Genomic DNA, 19337 nt, shown 5'->3' on the forward strand with positions numbered 1-19337 from the left:
GAGATTTGCATATATGCCGCCTTATTGTCTGGCATTAAAATCCACATTTGGTATTACCTTAAAGCTAGAGACCCCAGAATCAAAATCTTGCACAGGCGCTCGAACTTCACCACCTGAGTTACCCCCGCATAAAGTATCAAACTGATCAGAATCATTGAGTTACTTATCCAGCCCTGTCCCCATCTCCTTTTCCCCACGGATACGTTTGTTCAGTGTTTCACTCCTTCACCGATCAGATATGTGAGACAGTAAAAATGTTCTTCTATCGCGACAGTCTAGCAGACATACTGTGGTGCAACGACATTTTAGCTACCATATTAGTTTTGGCTTTCTTTGCAGCCTTGAGATGCCACGAGGGAGGTTTATTAATACCCATGTTGCTACCCCCCTTACCGCCCCCTTACCCCCCCCCCCCGATCTTTTCAGGAACTGTGGGTGGCACAGGAAGAGGTATTTCTTCTCGGGACTATTGCAATAGTCACGCTGGGAACTTGGGGTATCTTGAGGGCCTTATCACTCCATGAGGTCTGTAGAGCTGCCACTGTGCCCGCGCCTGGTCGTGGATCACCTACAGACCCCACAGCCAATCCCTTCACTCACTTCTAGATGATAGGACTCTTGAGGTAGAGGAGTCTGCTTCGAAGAGCCTGAACCAGCTACAACCTCCTTTGCAGGTGCATCCTTTTGATGCTGTGGGCAGTTGTATCTTAAACTTTGATCAGATCCAGTCCAGGTTTTCCAGAGAGCGGATGCTCTTTATTTCAATCAGCTGATACATCGGATACAGGCCTTAAAGTGGGATGAAAACACTGCGGGGTCTCTTAATGGAGTGCCGTGTGACGAATGTAATTAAAGGCGTGGCTTAAAACCCTTAAGCTAAAAATCTGTGCTTAGCATAGTGTGCCGCCAGACTTGTATTTTGCTGCTTCTGTCATTGCATCCAGATGTATAATACAATAACATTACACCTAAAAGAAGTCAGGACTGTTGACTTTGTCTATGGTTCTTAGTTGCGTAAGATAAATAAGCAACAACTATGGCCTAGTTGTGTAGAATATTGAAAATGCTTCGGTTCTGAAATGATGAAACTGTGAAAGAACTATACCGAGTCTCTTTTGAAGTTACATCAAAGGCAGTGAAGGGTGGCACTGCCGCAGAGTTAAGATTTTGTTACCATCCTGAGGGTGAGGGTACACATGGAGAGCCCCATAGGGAGCAGTCTCAGCACCTGATTTTTAGAACTGTCGGTGCTGAGCAGTGGCAGGACCTGGCCCACTTAAAGCCCAAATCGGATGGTACCACCCAGGGCTTTAAGTGGGCTGCGTTCTGCCTGTGCTGAGTACCGACAGTTTGAAAAAGCACGTGCAGAGACGAGTCCCTATTGGGCTCCCCATTTGTACCCTCACCCTCAGGATGATAAAAAAAATCTTAACTGCAGCAGTGCCACCCTTCGCTGCCTTTGGGGTAACGTCGAAGAGACTCGTGAATGTTCTTTGACAGTCTCATCATTTCAGAACTGAAGGATTGTCATATTCAATGAAGTCACAGTTGTTGCTTATGCAACTAACAACTATTGACAAAGCCAATAGTACTGACTTGATGTAGGTGTAATATTACTTGTTGTATCATATATCTGCTTATGTGTTTTTTAAACCACGCCCTGAATTACATTAGCCACGCCCCTTTGAGACCCCCGCCCCCCCGGTTTTTCATCTCACTCAAAGCACTGGTACCATCGTAAATGTCTTGCCAGTGTACGCTGGCAAGAGCCCCACTGCAAGCGGGCCCAGCAGGTGGGACGTTTGTGGGATTATAGCTCCTATCCAAGGGACGTTCGAACAGTAATGATGGAGACTTGAATAATGAAGACCATGCCTTGTCAATGTGTTAATACTTAATCACGAAGAGAGCATGCATATGATAGGGTAGTAGCACACAAATTTGGAGGCCTCGTTGTCGGGCACTACCTTTCCTCCTCTAAACTTTGTATCAATCAATCAATCATGGAATTGTAAGCGCGCTACTCACCGGTGAGTGTCTCAATGCACCTTATTATACTCCTCAGAAAGAATTCACCTGACAATGTTGATGCCTTTTGTCCTCATGGTTGTGCTCTAGAGACTGATGGCATGCCCAGATTTGAGCTCCGTCCCATTACATCTCACAGTTTAGGCTGCTATATAATATAGATTATCACTCATCGTACAATTAACTGATTTATGCTCTCTAAAGGATATTGGACCAGATGTACAAAATAATTCTTATCAATTTACTAATGAATGCAACTCCGATAAATGAGCAAGTTTCAAATGCTCTTCCCAACCACGACTCAAGATTATCAACATATCCAGTTTGCGGGGGAAATGATTGACAACTGTACACAGAAACGAGTGATTAGGATAATCGTCACCGTTCTGCGCTTTATCTGACATTGAAATCTAACCTACAAAAAATATATTCAGGCGACATTTGTTTTCATTATTTTAACCGATCTTCTGTACATTTGCCCTTTTCCAAGCCCATCCTTGACTGTCTCCATCGGCAAAAATTACCGGCGATTGACTTTGTCAAAGTCTCACCGGTATCCATGATGACACTTGCTTGCAGTTGATCAAACTATATATGATTTACAAATGAGTGTTCCCATTCCTCTTTTTCCCAAATTCTCCTGCAATGTATTTTATTTAATTATCACACAGGGGACAGTGCAACTCTCCAAAGCAACACCCGAACGTACTGGCTGCTTGCATATTGATTAGTGTGTTTTGTTTCAATTCTACAGGAGTGGTGCTTGCAAGATATGGCCAGTCGTGGAGGGATGTTAGGAGGTTCTCACTTTCCACTCTGAGAGATTTTGGGCTGGGAAAGAAGTCCCTGGCGGAAAGAGTGACGGAAGAGGCTGGATTTCTCTGCTCTGCCTTCAAGTCCAAGAATGGTAAGTTTCTACCACTGAACAGCATTTAATCTTCCAGCAAAATATTCGTTGAAATATTCGTTGGGTTGCTCCCTGTGGTAGAAGACAGAGATCCCATTTGGAGGTCACAAGAGAATGCAACTGATAACTATAGCTCAACCGATTGCAGCCATTTTTTTTATACAACTACGACTTCAGGTTCACATACAACAAGCCCCTTGGTGTCATGCTTCATCATCGGGGTCTTCGCACCCCGCTAAAGGGATGCGGCACGCTACGACCTGCGACTACGCGAGAGCGTTGACAAGAATTGACTATGTGTGGTGTGTGTTGAGTGCATGTGAGGGGATTAATGTGAGTGAAGGGTGTAGTGAAAAATTAAAAAGTACCTGGCTAGTGGGTGGATAATTAAGATAACACTTTTTTATAGGAATACGTGAGTAGGGTTGAGAAGTTGTGCCCCGTCCTGAAGAAGGAACACCAGTTCCGAAACATGTCGACGCACACCAGAGGTTTTGTCCCTAATTAAGACAACTAACCTCGCTTTTTTGCACATCTTTTTAATAGCACCAGCTAGGGGTACGGAATAAAGTTTTTTCGCACCACCCACTAGCCAGGTACTTTTTTAATTTTTCACTACACCCTTCACTCACATTAATCCCCTCACATGCACTCAACACACACCACACATAGTCAATTCTTGTCAACGCTCCCGCGTAGTCGCAGGTCGTAGCGTGCCGCATCCCTTTAGCGGGGTGCGAAGACCCCGATGATGAAGCATGACACCAAGGGGCCTGTTGGTGTGTGAGGGGTATTTTACACAACACTGAGTGTTCCCCATCCTTGTGGTCCACACTGGAAGTAGGATTCTTCTTGTTTATTTATCAGTGCCTGTGGAGTAGGAATCCTATCTTTTTACTCTACCTCCCTTCATTGTTATTTCAGTCACATACAACAAGGACAGAAATCAAACATTTATCTCTAAGACCAGGTTTACTTTCTACATCTCCATCCCCTTGCCCCCCCAGGTCATCAGCCACAAACAGGAGGGTGCTGTAGGACAAGTCTGAGGGCATGCTTTAACTGCTTCAGCTTCTCCTGTACCCGTGCCGTAACCATTTCAAAAACATATCAGCACTACTATTGAGAATTCTTCATTCCTTGGTACTGGTCTTGTAGGTCCTAAAGACATTCCATCGTGGGATGCATTGGAAACACTCTCACACTTAGTAATGCCACCCTTACTTGGATTTTTGAGGGGGAAAACTTGTAATGCTGGTAGAAGAGTTGTAGTAATGCCCCGGTTACTTTCCCCTAATCTTCATTACTCCGAGTATAGTCTTCCTCGCCACATGAATAACAAAGTGAGATTCAGCTCCACACCAGAACCCTCCAAAGCAAAAGTTACCCTCCCATTCCTCCCATCCCTTCCCAACATGGCTGACCCATATCACCCTTGACCTCTATAGGAGGAGGGCCGGCCCAACCCCCAGCCTCAGAACTACCAAGCAGAAACATGAAGCCGATAGCAACACAGGGAGGGAGGGATGTGAACTCATGTGGCGAGGAAGACTATACTCTGAGTAATGAAGATTATCGGTAAGTAACCGGGGCATTACCACCTCGTAAGTCTTCCTCGCCACATGAATAATGAAGAGAGCACATACCAAAGGCAAGCGACTTCATGGAAACTCACAAGAAATCAACGGACCAGAATGGGATGCCAACAAAACGGGGCAAACCCAAAAACACAGAAGCGTGGAAGGAACCACCCAAGAGAGAGGCAACCACGAGCAGGAAGAACCAGCCCGGACAGAGAGACACCGGGAGGGCCAAAACCCGGACCCCCGAGACCCGTAGGCTAGCCAAAAGCAAGCCCGAACCAACGAAAGAAGGCGGACAGAGAAGGCACGGGATGAAACCATACGGAGCCAAAGGCAACAACAAACAGGCCCCAGAAGGGAAAGCAGTAAGCCGGTCAAAACACACCAAGACTGTCCAACGGACAGCCAATCAGCGGGGAAGGAAGCAGACATCCAGACTTCAGAACCGAAGAAACAGAAGGCACCCCCACCACAGTGACACAACAAGAAGCCACAGCAGTAAAGAGTCGCAGTCCGACAGAAACACAGCTACACCGCAACGCAGACCACCAACAACCAGAGCGACAAACCACTCCAAATCCAACCAAAAAGAAACAAAACCCACCAGGCCAGGTGGCAACAGAGGACGAAGCAGAGGAACCAGAGGGAAACAACCCAGACTGGCAGGAATCGCAAGAACGGATTGAGGCACTGAAAGGAATCCAGAACCCCAACCGAATAACAAAAATGATGGACACCAAAACCCCACCAACAAGGAGAGAACAGGCGGAACACAGACCCCAGTCTCATAAAGGACCCCCCGGAAGGGAGCACAACACCAATGAGAGAACCCAGATAGGCACAATGCAAAACAGACCCAGGAGGCCGCAGTAAATGACACTGAAGCAACCTGGCCACCAAGGGAACCCAACCGGCCAACAGCAAAAAGCGGAAAGCCCACAAGGCGGCCCATGGAGGCTGAATAGCGGAAGGAACCAGGACCAAGGTCAAGCCACCAGTAAGGAATGCTAATGCCCACCAGCGGCCACCATGCACAATAAAGCAAAACAAACCCGGAAGTAAGTGGAATGCAGAACGAATGAGCGAGTCAGCCCAGCGCAGGGGCCAAGCAAACTGTCCCGCAATATTCCACATGTAGTAAATGAGCCGCCAAAGCAAGCACCCAGGTGGCCATTCATACAACCATCAACCAGGCCCGACCCAGCCAAACAACGGAGACCCGGCAGGAACAGGAACGTACATGGAGGTAAGGCCACAGGCAGAAACACACCAAAGGCGAGACGGACAGAAGAGCCGGGCAAAATGAGCACGAGCAATGACAACACCTCCAGGCAGCAAACTCAAGCCAGCAGGCCCCAGCACCCCAAAACCAGGGAAAAAGAAGTAGAGGATACATAATCTGCACAGGAAGTGCAGGGCCCCGCCCGGGGAAGGAAATCCGGGAAAACCCTGCACCCCTTGACACATAAAAGCACTGCTTGAACAAATATCACCAAGAGACAATAAGAAAGCAGCGGTAGGATACAAACTCTTGTCCTGTGCAAACCTGTGCCCCCAGAAGCACAATACGGACCATAGAGCAATAGCACCCAGGTCCAACAACCGTAGCAGCAGAAACCAAGGGATAAGCACCCAGGCGAGCACCACCCACAGGTCAAATGCCCCGTCCAGGCCAAACAAGCCCAGTACCCATGTAAGCAACAGGACCATAGTAAAGCGCAAAACCGGGAGCCCGGACGAGAAGGCAGACAGAGCCAACACCGGGGACACAAACCAGAACAAAAGTGACCCAGTCAAGGATGGCACAAATGTGACAAACAGTCAAAGGGGCAAACCCTGCAACCTCTCGGAGAATTGGGCAGGAGAAAAACAGCCCCGAATAGCAACAAGAAGCCCCCGGAGGGCAGGGGCAAACCCAAGACAGGCCAAGGAACGGCCAACAGAAGGCAGACGAGAAACCAGCCAACAGGTGTACCAACCAACCCAGTACAGACCGAGAACCCAAGCTCACCCCACAGGACGGCAAAGGCTGCTATCATCTGGGAAGGGGAAACCAGAAAATAAAGACCACCTGCCGTACCGGTAGACGGGCGGGAAGGGAGCCACCGAAGCAAGAGAAGGTACACCTACGGGAACAGGCAAAGCCGGGAATGAACCGGCACCAAGGAAGGCCCAAAGAGCACTGAGACCAACCAGACGGGGAGGACCTCCAACGGACAGACCGGGCAAGCACTGCATGTCACCAAGTCACAAAGACACCCAAAACACTCCCCTTGGAAAGCCTCTACCGAGGTATACAACCCCGACATGAACAGCCGGGGGCCACACAAAACGAGTCGAAGGGGGACCGGCACAAGGAGGAAGGCAACCAAAAACCGGTAAACCAGAAACAGGATGGGGAAACACCAACACCCCACCAGTAAACCGGAACCGGATGCACAGGTCCCGCCAGAGAAGGACCAGAGAGATAACCAAAAAGTGACCCGCAAGAACAGGATAAAACGCACAGCCCAGCATAGGTGTGCGCAGAACCCCTGACCCGACCAAACAGACACCACCCAAAGGCAGGAGACCAACCAAAGAGCCACAGCACTTCGGACTGACCCGGGGAGTCCAACAACCGACAACCAGTGTGACCCAGCAGTGGGCAGGACCCCTGGAACGGAGACACAGGTCACCCAGGATGGGAGGAGAGGCAACAGAATGCCCCCAACAGAGCCCCAACCCACAGGAAGTGAGGAGAAACACAACCAGGATGTGGGCGCAAGAGCCTGCCTGCCGAGCCAGGTAGCAGGAGGAGGAGGGGGCACCACCGCCGCGGCCCCGGACAAGAAAGGGCAAGCTCTCCTGGAGCAGAAGTAGATTAAAAGCCCACCTGGTGACCACAGAAGCAGCCCAGAGAAGGATGGACTGGTACGAACAGCAGCCCACAGCACCCGGAAACTTCAGGAGGACGCATCAACCAGGACCGACCAGAACAGACCCCGCACAACAGTGGAGTGCAGGTAGGGACAGGAGTATACAGGATGGAAGGACCGCAGTCCCAAAGCCCGGAGGGGAAGAAGCAGTAGGGACAAATGCTGCAAACAAAACAAAGCCGTGGCCCCGCGATACACTCCTAAACGCCAGAAAAACACCAGGACATGAACACACACCCTACAGGGCAAATGGTCGAAGTATGTGCGACCACTAGTACATTAACGGCAAAACATACAGCTCTACAATGAAGAGCGAATTACTACCCCATGGAACCCCACTTGGAAAACTCAGGATAAAGAAAGATTGAGGAAACACCTGGAAGGGCCCGATGCTGTGTCATGTAGTGCACGAATATGGGGTACGAACGGCTCCTTGATGCAGCATCCAAAAACCACTAGTCCGCCCTACAAAACTAGCACACCAATGACCAGTCACTAATAAAGACAAAGATTTATATCATCCAATGAAATCTGTGAGGTAAGCACAGACCTAACGCAGCAACAAGTGTCTGAGACCCTTCAGGAAATGCAAAACATATATAAATACGAATATATAACACTCACGCAGAGTACGGTGTTCCCGCCTTACATCACAGGGCACCACAACCAAAAAATAACTAATTGTAAGAGCCTGAAACTGGGTAGAAGCAGAAGAGCAGAGCAGATTTGAGAGCTCCAACCAGTCCTCGCACACTACCACTGCCAGCTGTAAACCAGGCAGTCAGGCTCACTGCATGAGAAGAAAGTAGTGCGCTGGCACAAGGCACCATAACAAAATTCTAGACAAAGAAAGTCCCAGGTTTGAAGATGACAGTACTACAAAAGCAGAGCCCTGCAGCAGCCCGACGCCGGGCGCCATCCCCTCGGGACAGGAACAGTGTAGGCCACCTCTAGCCACAGACAGAATGGACCACAGACCTGGACCCAGGCAAAAATGAGGAGAAACAGAAAGAAGCCACCCAGTAACATGCGGGCCCAGCTGCACCTGAGGGAATCAACCGACAGTGAAGCTGGACGAATCTGACCCCGTCCTTCGGAGTCAGGTGTCAGCCGCAGCGAGGAACCCACAACTGTACCCAGTCCCGCCCCACCCCCGGAGGCCGGGAAAGAAATGCGGGAGTAAGCGGCACCTTGCCTTGTAGCAGACCTCCGCCAAACATCCCCAGGGGAGGACAGATCACCATGAGTGGACCAAGCCTGCACCGAGGCCTGCACCCGCCCAGGCATCAGTAGGTAAGCCCGCAAGCACCTCAGCTATGAACAACCACAAGCAGCTGTAGCCCGCGCCGAATACCAGCCCTCGTGACTGACAGCGCGGCAGCAGCGAGGCCCCTGCGGGTCCACTGAGACAGAAACATGGGAGCGTGGCCGCGGAATCGAAGACAGTCCACCGGCCCCCTTGTCCAACACCCTAGGCAATGGCCCATCTTGATGCAGGGTCGCACCCCCCAGTGACGGGACTGGGGAATCGGGGGAATCCGCCCTACACGCACCACCCGGTAAATAAATAAAAAACCCAAATGCAAAAGAGCACCGGCAGGAGAAATGGGCCTAGACAAAGGTCAGCAACTCGTGACCTTACATGTGAGAGGTGAGGGGTCGGAAGGGATCCTACAGAAGAGCCCCAGACCACCCTGTCCGCCCCCCCTATTGACACCTGGCCCGCTAAGGCGGAGCCTAGCCGGTCCTGAAAGGAGACCGGGGGAAGGAAGGGGGAGGTCCGAGATCCCCAGAGTCCGCTACCGCAGGACCACCAACCATGGACCCGTGCTCCCGCTACAGCAGGAATCACTTACCTGATGGCGCATCTGGAGAGTAATCATGCGCAGAACCAAAAAACCAGGCTGAGGGTTGGGCCAGTCCTCCTCGTATGGTGGTCAAGGGTGACATGTTGGGAAGGGATGAGAGGCATGGGAGGCTAACTTTTGCTTTGGAGGGTTTTGTTGTGGGGCTGAAGCTCTCTTCGTTATTCATGTGGTGAGAAAGACTTACAAGGAGGTAATATATTTTATTCTGCCTGTTACTGTCATAGGCACAAATAGGTCCTATTTACTGCTCAGGGTCCAGAGGCTGTGCTTGGGAATGGAAGGTAAAAGGTAAAGCTTAAGGAAATAAGGAGCATATATATGTAGAAGTTGCACCTCCCTTGTGCCTCAAAACAGGGTGCTAGGGCGTTGCAACTCTTAAGTTTAATTTTTCAAGCCACGAAAGGCCACCTTGCATGGCTTGATAAATGTAGAGTAACGCAACGCAGCGCAAATCACTGCGTTGCTTTACGCTGCCCCACAAAGGCGTTCCATGGGAAGAGGGTAGGTGTTCCCAGATACACCATTAGTGGTAAACCTGGGAATGCATCAATATGCTTCGCCTCCCAGGGTGAGGCGTAACGAGGAGAAATATCTTTCTTTTTTAACATTTCTTCCTTTTTCTATGAATGAGCACTCATAGAAAAAGGAAAATACCTCCCTCAGGGGATTGTTTTTGTGCAGGAAGGTGTCCCTTCCTGCACAAAAACAATCCTGCTTACAACGCAGGCACTCTTGACCCTCGTGCAAGGGTGCCCACCGTTGGCGCTAGGCAGCACATTGTGCGCCAATATTGGGAAATTACAGGAATGTGTATATTAAGTGAGTCACAATCCTGCCGTTTCCCTATCACGCAGCATAGCAAAGTGACTTGTTGCGCTGCATGGTTATTTGTAAAATATGCCCCATGCCTATATCTGGGCATCTGCGCCTCTACTGTTATAATCAGGCTCTGCTTAGGCATTTGGGGGAAGTTCCCATGTATATGTGGCTATACCTGTTGATAGCCCTACACCTGGATGTAGCTATATCTAGGCTTAAGAGACCTAAAATAGGCACAATAGGCTATTTTTACACAAAGCTGTGTAGATCATATGATAATGTATTTAGCCTAACGAGCATGTAGATGTGCATATATGATGGTTGTGTCTAGGCATTGGATTGTTTTTGGTTTTAAAGGGTGCCCCTGCAATTGAGATGCTGAAACTATTTGGTATATGATGGTGCATCAGGGCATGAAAGGCTCTACTTGGCCCTACATTATCAAGTTTGCACCGCAAGAGCACCATAGTAGCACCATACTATATCTTTGGCGACTAAATCAACACTTTATCTGCTTTATACAAATGTTGATCTTATTTTATCTTATTCCAGTACTGGTATAGGTTTGGTAGCATTTTTTACTTTAATAATGCCACTTATTAGCCTCAAAGATTATGGAAATATGCATCTGTAATGGTATTTGGTGAAAATGTCATGTGATTTAATTTATTTCCTGAGATGCATCATAATGAGGTAGAGGGGCCTTAGGGCTAATGGAATAACTTATGCTTCCTCTGGAGTTGGCGATTTGACATTGATACATTATTATATATGACATCGTGGATGTAGAGTTTGCTTTATTTACTTAGGATTTGTAAAAAACTGGCAATTCTGCAATGCATACCTAAATGAGTTTCTCCTGTGCCTCTGCCAGCAGACAGAAATTTGCTGTGTGTATATGTGACTATTATAGAAAGAGCAAAGGAGAGTAAGCATATGTCATTGCTTCAAACAAACAACCTAGTGGGCCCCATTGCAATTTCTCAAGATTTAGGTGCGTGGATACTGGGTGGCTGGAATCTATGATTCTGGCTGGTATTGCTGCTTCTAAGTCTCGAGATTATGTTATATTTTCAACAGAGTCTAGAATACACTCAATCCGAATTTGTGTGTTAGCACCTCTCCCAGGGGAAATACCATGTCTAAATCTGCATCCATTTAACACCTACTTTGAGCAGGTGATACACTGGTGAGGCAGTTTCCTGAGGTCAGTTGTGTGAGTGGTGGGTGCCGGGCAGGGGTCAGACAGAGCTGGTGAGTATAAAGTGAGGTGGTGTATTTGCAGAACCCCCATTGTGAAGGGGCAGTGTAGACCGTGGCCAGGGGCCATAGCCGCCCATAGCCGAGCAGCATAAAAAGCACAGAGGTCTGATGTCTTCGGGCAAAGAATGATCAAATCCAGAGTTAGCACACCTGATAGTTCTGGGCCTAGAAATACTGAGCAAGTTGAAGTGGCCAAGAGCATTGTACAACATCACAAATGAATGGCTTTCTATTACTTCCAAATGTTCAAAAGACACAGAGCATGTTCTATAAAGAAACTTTTTTTTCATTTAAGACAGAAGAGAGCTAAAAACTCAAAAACATCACTGACTGTTTTCTGCAACGGAAAACCATTAAGCAGATATCCAATACATCAATTTATCTGTATCTCAACCATCTCTTAAACAATTTCTCCCCCACTTTCAGGTGGAATTTATTTGTTCATTTGGATGATTATTCTATGACTGTTACATTTTTTAACAACCTGGTACTTCAGCTAATCTGCCAGTCCATTAGATAAATATTGTCATATTACCTCATCGCCTCTTTCTCTCTAGAAAATCTCAGATTTAATTGCCTTTACACTAACTTTAAAAGTCTAACTATCTTTGTTTAGCTGTTTACCTTTCAGCTTCACCACAGTGCCCCCCATCTCTTTTGTACCATCGGCATTTTCTTACCCGCCGACACAGAGGTCCGCCCAACCGATTTAGATGCTGACTGACCATAGTTTGGCGACACGGTGACTAATTTTTCACCACCATGGCAAAACGTCTTTGACGGCCCGGTGGACCAAGGGCAGTCGGAGAAATGGCTGTATGTCTTTCTGCCTTATTAGGAGGGGTGGACAAATAGCCATTTTTTACTGTCTGTCATTGCCAGGCAAACCCTGGCCCTAAGACACGGTAAAATACACAAAATGCCTCCCTCGCCATGGGAGATGACTCCCATGGCAAGGGGTGCATTATCTTTTTCATTTTCAAAAAGAGAATGTCACTTCAGGATTTTCTTTTTGAAAAGAAAAAAGAAAACAGTTTGGTACAAGACTCAGTCAGCTTAACGCAGCCCTGCACCAAACTGCAAATAGCATTGACAGCAATCTATGTGATGGCGGTTCCTAGCAATGCTTTAGGAAATGACCATCTCCTTGGCTATTATTTTGAAAACTGGCAGTAGTTATTTCTGTCAGGGCGACGGAATAATTAACTCTGTCACTCTGGTGGAGAAATAGGCCTTCCACCAATATCTAAGTTCGGCCCTTAACCTCTGGAATGGACATCAACATTCTCAATGGAGCAAGGCAGCAGGTGTATCACTAAGGAGGGCTCCATGTTGTTGGATGGCCCTTGGACAAGGTCTTGGTGAAGCTGGGTCTCAAGGCGCTGAGGGGGGGAGGGGCTGCTGATCTGTCTGAGCGTGGAGGTTCGAAGAACCAGGTGTTGATATCCTTCCTGAATTGAATCAGCAACGGAGATTGCCTGAAGTGGAGGGGCAGGGTGTCACAGGTCTTGCCAGCGATAGAACACAAGCTTTCAGCCTGGCACCTTATTCCTCTGTAGCATGCAAACTCATCTGCAGACTCAACTTCGGGAAGAACACCACACCATGGGACACCTCACCAACTGGTGGCCGACCAAACTTGAACCCATGCCAGGAACCTCAGAATAATCATCAACAGCAAACTAGACATGATGGCATACATTATAGCAGCCACTGCATCCTCTTTCCACACCCTTAAGTAGCTGAGAAAGATCTTCAAATGGCTCCTAAGAACTCAAGAAAAACTGTCACTCACACCCTATTCACCAGCAAGTTGGAGTATAGTAAAACCCTCTACACCGGGAACACCAGCAACTCACTAGAAGACTACAAATCAGCTTCAAGACTAATGACCAGCCAAACTCATCTTCAACCTCCTACACAGAATTTATTTTACACCACACCTCAGAGAACTACACTGGCTTCCGTTACACTAAGATACGCTGGGGCATTTTTACAATAACTGGCCCATCCCTGCAAATCAGCAGGGATGCGCCAGTTATTGTGCGCCACAGCTTCGCCATCATGGATGTGCCGCATTTACAATGTCGATCACCACCCCTTGCTGTAAAGCATTTACAATGCGGCGCACCATGGGGCAAAAAAGGCACAGATGCGTCAAGCATCTGTGCCGTAAAAGTGACGCATTGCTGGAGTTGCGTCGCAAGCGCGACACAGCTCCAGCAATGCTCTGGGGGCCCTATCTAGTTAATGATGCGTCAATCCTTACGCCTGCTTCAGGCAGGCGCAGGGTTTTGACGCAGCATGGGGCTAAAAGTGACTTAGTGAAATCTTGTAGATTTCCCTCAGCCACTTTTAGGAGGCGTTCCTGCGCCGGAACGCCCCCCCCTGCACAGGAACGCCTACATATGGCGCAGGGCATTACAACGTGACGCATCTCCCAGATGCGTCACGTTGTAAGTACCCCCGAACCATGGAGCAGGATTTGCGCCGCCGCTGCATCACAAAAGTGACGCAACGGTGGCGTAAATGAGGCGCAAGATGCTTGTAAATCTGCACCTCAGTTCATACTCCTCATGCGCACATTCAAGGCACTCCACAACTCAGGACCCACCTACCTGAACAGTTGCATCTCCTTCCACCAACGATCCAGTCACCTTCTCCCCACAGGACTCCTACTTTCCAACATCCCATGCATACACTAAACCAGATCAGGAGGACAAGTATTCTCTTAGATTGCTCACAAAGCATGGACTGACGTCAACCTCCACATCAGATTCAGAGCCTCCTCCTCTCTTCTTGAATTCCACAAAAAGTTGAAGACCTGACTTTTCAATTAACCAGCCTACCACAGGTAGGGCTAGGCCCAAACACCAAGTGGCAGTGTACCCTCACAGGTGATAATGCACTTTACAAATTCACATAAGGTAACAGTGATGCATTAATAATTAACAGAAGGGTTTGGACCTGTGAAAGAGGTTATTTTGACCAGTCACATTTGTAGTTTAATCCTGCACAGCTAGGCTATGGTGGCAAGCCTACAGTCATGTTTACATAACTGCTATAGTGGATGGCACAATGAGTACTGCAGCCCACTTGTGCCATTAAACTTCCAGGCCCAGAGAAAACTGTGATACCTCATATATGGGACTGGTAGGAAAGTTAAATATGCCAATCAGGGGTATGACAATTTCATCATGTTGAAAGGGGCAGCAAAGTAGAAAAGTTAAATATGCCAATCAAGGTTATGACAATTTCATCAAGCTGAAAGGGGGAGCAAAAGCGTGTTACTGCTGGATAGCAGGGATTAAGTGCACAGCCCGCAAAAACAGTTGAAGGCAAAAATATGGGATGGTAACACACAAAACATGGTAATTTCCAACTCTTTTCCTTCATTGATTGCATTTACATTGGATACATGAAGAGATACCAATGAAAACACCAATTGGCATGTGCAATACTAAAGTCATCAACCCAGGGGCCTCATGAACCACCTGCTTTAACAGCTACAGCGGGGTAGAGTTCTTCATGGGCCTCTTCTCTCTGCAACTCGACAGAAGAGGGCCTATAGTTAACATGAAAGGGGGTGGCTGAATGAGTGAAAGGGAGGCAGTGTGGATGGATGTGTGAGTATAAACGTGGATGGTTAAAAAGATTGATGAATGAGTGAAAGTATGGATGTAAGGAAGGATGAGTGAATGAACGGCGGATGAGTTGATGGGAGGGTGGATGGGTGAAGTTATGAATACATGAACGGGTGGATGTGTGAAAGGATGGATGGCTGAATGAGTGAAAGGTTGGATAGATGAGTGAAAGAATGCATGGGTGAAATAGTAGATGGATGGATGTGTAAAATGATGGATGGAGGAGTGAGTGAGTTGGCAGACTGTAGTTTATTTCTGCAAGGTTATAGGTTTTCTTTGTTCCAGCCTCCCCTTCCCGGGATGGCATACCTAAGGGCGGCCTTGTTATTTATATTTCTATGGCTGTTGACTTCCAGATACAGGTTTTGCCATCATCAAGAGGATCATTGACAGAATCTAGAATACAAGAATATCGACTTACCAGAATATCGAAGTAAAATTATAGAATGACAGAATATTGACTCCCTATCTACAAACAGGTAAGTGCAAAAATATAGAATAAAAAATATCGATGTTAAAAATATAGAATGCTAAAATATCGATTTTTTTAATGTCTTAAGAGTAATATAACATTAATTAAATAATAAATATAATTAAGTAAAACATACTGAAAATTAAGTAAAAAAGGTAAAAATGTATAAATAAAAAATGTAATCTAAAAAAGAAACATACATTTTTATATATATTAATTTAATAATATTAAAAAGTAATTATTATTTATAATGTTAAAATGTTAAAACATATTTTAAAATATAATTACATATATATATATATATATATATAAATATATATATAAACATATATTATAAATATAAAAATACATTATATATAAGTCAAAACTTTAAAAATATATTTTTTTAATCATATTTTACAGCACATTAAATATAACAATAGTGAAAATGTTGCCTACCGTAGGGGATACAATTACTATCCCCACTCCAGAGAGTGGTACAGTAGGGAAAGTGTTGGATAGCGGATAAGTAAATATTACTATTCCCACTCCACCAAGTGCAACAGTAAGGAAATTGATGGATAGCGGGTGGGTAAAAATTACTATTCCCTCTCCAGTAAGTGCAACAGTAGGGAAAGTGTTGGATAACGGGTGGGTAAAAATGACTATTCCCACTCCAAACAGTGCAACAGTAGGGAAAGTGTTGGATAGCGGATAAGTAAATATTACTATTCCCACTCCATCAAGTGCAACAGTAAGGAAATTGATGGATAGCGGGTGGGTAAAAATTACTATTCCCACTCCAGTGAGTGCAACAGTAGGGAAAGTGTTGGATAACGGTTGGGTAAAAATGACTATTCCCACTCCAAACAGTGCAACAGTAGGGAAAGTGTTGGATAGCGTAGGGGTTAAAAATAACATACTTGTAAATTAAAACATTTTTGGTATTAAATAATGAATTATCATAAATTAACAAAGAATTAATTAAAAATGCCAATACATAAAAATGAATAATAACTTTAATAACATTAAATTACTTCCCACCCTATTCCCCAATAAACACACAACCCACCCCACATAAAATTTCACGTAATTATTATAACTATCATTTAATCAATTAATATAAATTAATTACCAATTAATAATTAACAATGAATTAATTATGAATACCAATACATAATAAATATTAAAAATAATTTACCAATTAATAATTATTACAATTAATATAATTACCAATACATTAATTAATTAAATGTAATTTCCAATTATTAATTAACAATACATTAATTATCAATACCAATAAATAAAATTTAATAATTACTTAATTACAATTAAATTACTTCCCACCCTATTCACCTATAGACCCACAACCCTCTCCTAAACAAATTACACTTTTAACATTAACAAATTAATAATTAATATTTAATTTCAAATTAATAACTATTAAAAAAATGTTTTACACAGCAAACATAATTACCAATATATTATTATTTATTATTAATCAAATTATAATCATGTATTATTTAATTAACACAATTAATATAAATAATTAAATACAAAATTATTAATGAAATACTTTATGAATTAATTAATTTAAATTAAATTACTTCCCACCCTATTCCCCCATTAACCCACAACCCGCTACGGAATAAAATTACACAAAAATGTATTAATATATAACTAAAAAATAAAAAAAATCTTAATTAGTATATTATAATTAAATTAACTTCCCACCCTATTCTCCTATAAACCCCCAACCCGCCACAGAACTAAAATACGCAAAAATAATTTAACATAAAATTCATTACTTTAAAAAAATTCCAACATACATTGCAAACATAATATATACTTTTAACACATATACTAACACTTAAAACAGACAAAAAATCGATATTTTTAACAACTATATTATGACTTTCGATATTACTAACTTCTATATTGTTAAAAACGATATTTTTTACCTCCATTTCGATATTCTGCACCACTATATTTTTGTAAGTCGATATTGGCAACTCGATTTTTAAAATATCGATATTTGGACTGTTCACCATTCAAGCCCAGTTCTACAGCCGTTGATTTTAAGACGGGGGACTAAGAAATTGTCTCTTATATTTTTTATAACTCTGCAGCAAGCTCCCAGGTGGTTGTAATATTACATTGTTGGGCTATTTTATTAGGCAGTATCATACTGTCGAGCTACAAAATCTCATGATCTTGGGGGATTTCAATATACACCCTTGCAGAGACTCAAGGATTACCAGCACAGCTGACTTAGGCTGCCCCCTGGTGAGGGGGATCCATTTTGAACATTCTGTCCAGGGGGAAGTACTGAATAATGTATTACATGAATTTGACTTAATGCCCCTCATGTCTCTATCTGACCCGCATAGCAAGGTCTCTGTCCCTTCCTTTAAAGGGAGAGGTAGTAGTTCTTATATAGCTTTTATTATAATTTCATCCTTTTTACAATCTTTATTTTGTGGTTTCACCATATTGGAAAGTTTCTATAGCGACCATAACCCATTTTGTGTCCAAATATGTGGACCACTAATGACAAATAAAAGAAGAGTGGAGCATAATGGGACATTCAGACTAACAGATGGTAGACGACGGCTTAGATGGTCACAGATCTCCCCAGATGCTTTTTATAATTCAGTAAAAGAATCCTGTGCCATTGAATTAGTGCTGCTTACCTCTTCATGTACATCCCCGGGGGAGGTTATCAGCTCTTTTAACATCATCTCCACTAAAGTAGGCAAACTTTTAAGTGCCCCGGCACGTAGAACAGCCATCCCGACCCCTAGATGGTTTGATTGGACCTGTTCACAGGCGGCAAGAAAGCTGAGGGAAGCCCATAATGGTAACCCGAGAAAGCCAACCTTGGTTAGAGCTTGCCGCAACGAGTATGAACAGATATTGGCAAAACTCAAGTCCGTCCTGAAGGAGGAGGCTTGGAGGGAGTTGATTGAGACAAGTGCCCTGAAGAATAGCTCCAGGTTTTGGAGTATTATTAACAGCGCGTTTTTAGAGCACAAAGAAGGTAGTGATTTAGGTACGCATATCACCGAGGATGAATGGGTACTTCATTTTAAAACAATGTTTGAAATTCCGCTTGAGCTAATCTGTCAGCCAGGCCGAGAGATAGATGACCCCGCACTAGTTTTTGAACAGGGGGAGGTGGTTATTGTTGGGCTAACTAGCAATAAAACACCGGGCCCAGATGGCATCCCCCCCGGATCTTTTTTAATCTGACCCACTTTTCTGGGCGCCGGTCTTTGTGGCTGTATTCAATGCAGTGGCCAGGAAAGGATGCCCTGAGTCCTATGCCACCTCGACCATAGTACCCGTCTTTAAAAAGGGTGATCATGACAGCACATACTGCTACAGGGCGATTTCACTGTAGGACTCGGTGGTTAAGGTAGTGGGCTACCTATTACTGGAAAGATTGTCCACCTGGGCTGAGGACCACAATATAATCTCGGATGTCCAGCTTGGGTATGGACCAGGCCAGTCAACCGTGGCCCAATGCCTTAACCTAACCATGATACTCAGTAAATATACAGTTGCACTTTTTGGTACCAACTACCTAGCCTTCATGGAATAGCCCTCCGCGTTTGATGGCATTAATAGGGTAAAACTGTGGCAGTCCATGAAGGACATTAAGGTTGACAGCAACATTGTCAATTCCCTAGAGGACCTTCATAGGGAAACAAAGGCCAATGTCAGATTTTCTCAGGATCTTCGCGTGTCACGGAATTTTGATATATAGAGGGGTGTAGGCCAATGTTGTATCTTGGCCCCATTCTTGTTCAACCTCTATTTAAATGCCTTAGATAGAGCTTTATCAGCTACAGGG

At 45.1% G+C, this 19337-nt stretch overlaps 1 protein-coding gene across 1 annotated transcript in view; it reads left to right on the forward strand.

Moving 5' to 3' along the window:
• Window positions 1–19337, forward strand: part of LOC144753053 (cytochrome P450 2D6-like) — a 466095-nt gene that overhangs the window by 140837 nt on the left and 305921 nt on the right. Inside the window, exon 3 of the mRNA XM_078640854.1 lies at window positions 2783–2935. Within this exon, the coding sequence (XP_078496980.1) occupies window positions 2783–2935 (153 nt within the window). The remainder of the gene's footprint in view (window positions 1–2782; window positions 2936–19337) is intronic.

This window comes from Lissotriton helveticus, chromosome 1_1, assembly GCF_964261635.1.
Source record: "Lissotriton helveticus chromosome 1_1, aLisHel1.1, whole genome shotgun sequence".
Taxonomy (NCBI): Eukaryota; Metazoa; Chordata; class Amphibia; order Caudata; family Salamandridae; genus Lissotriton; species Lissotriton helveticus.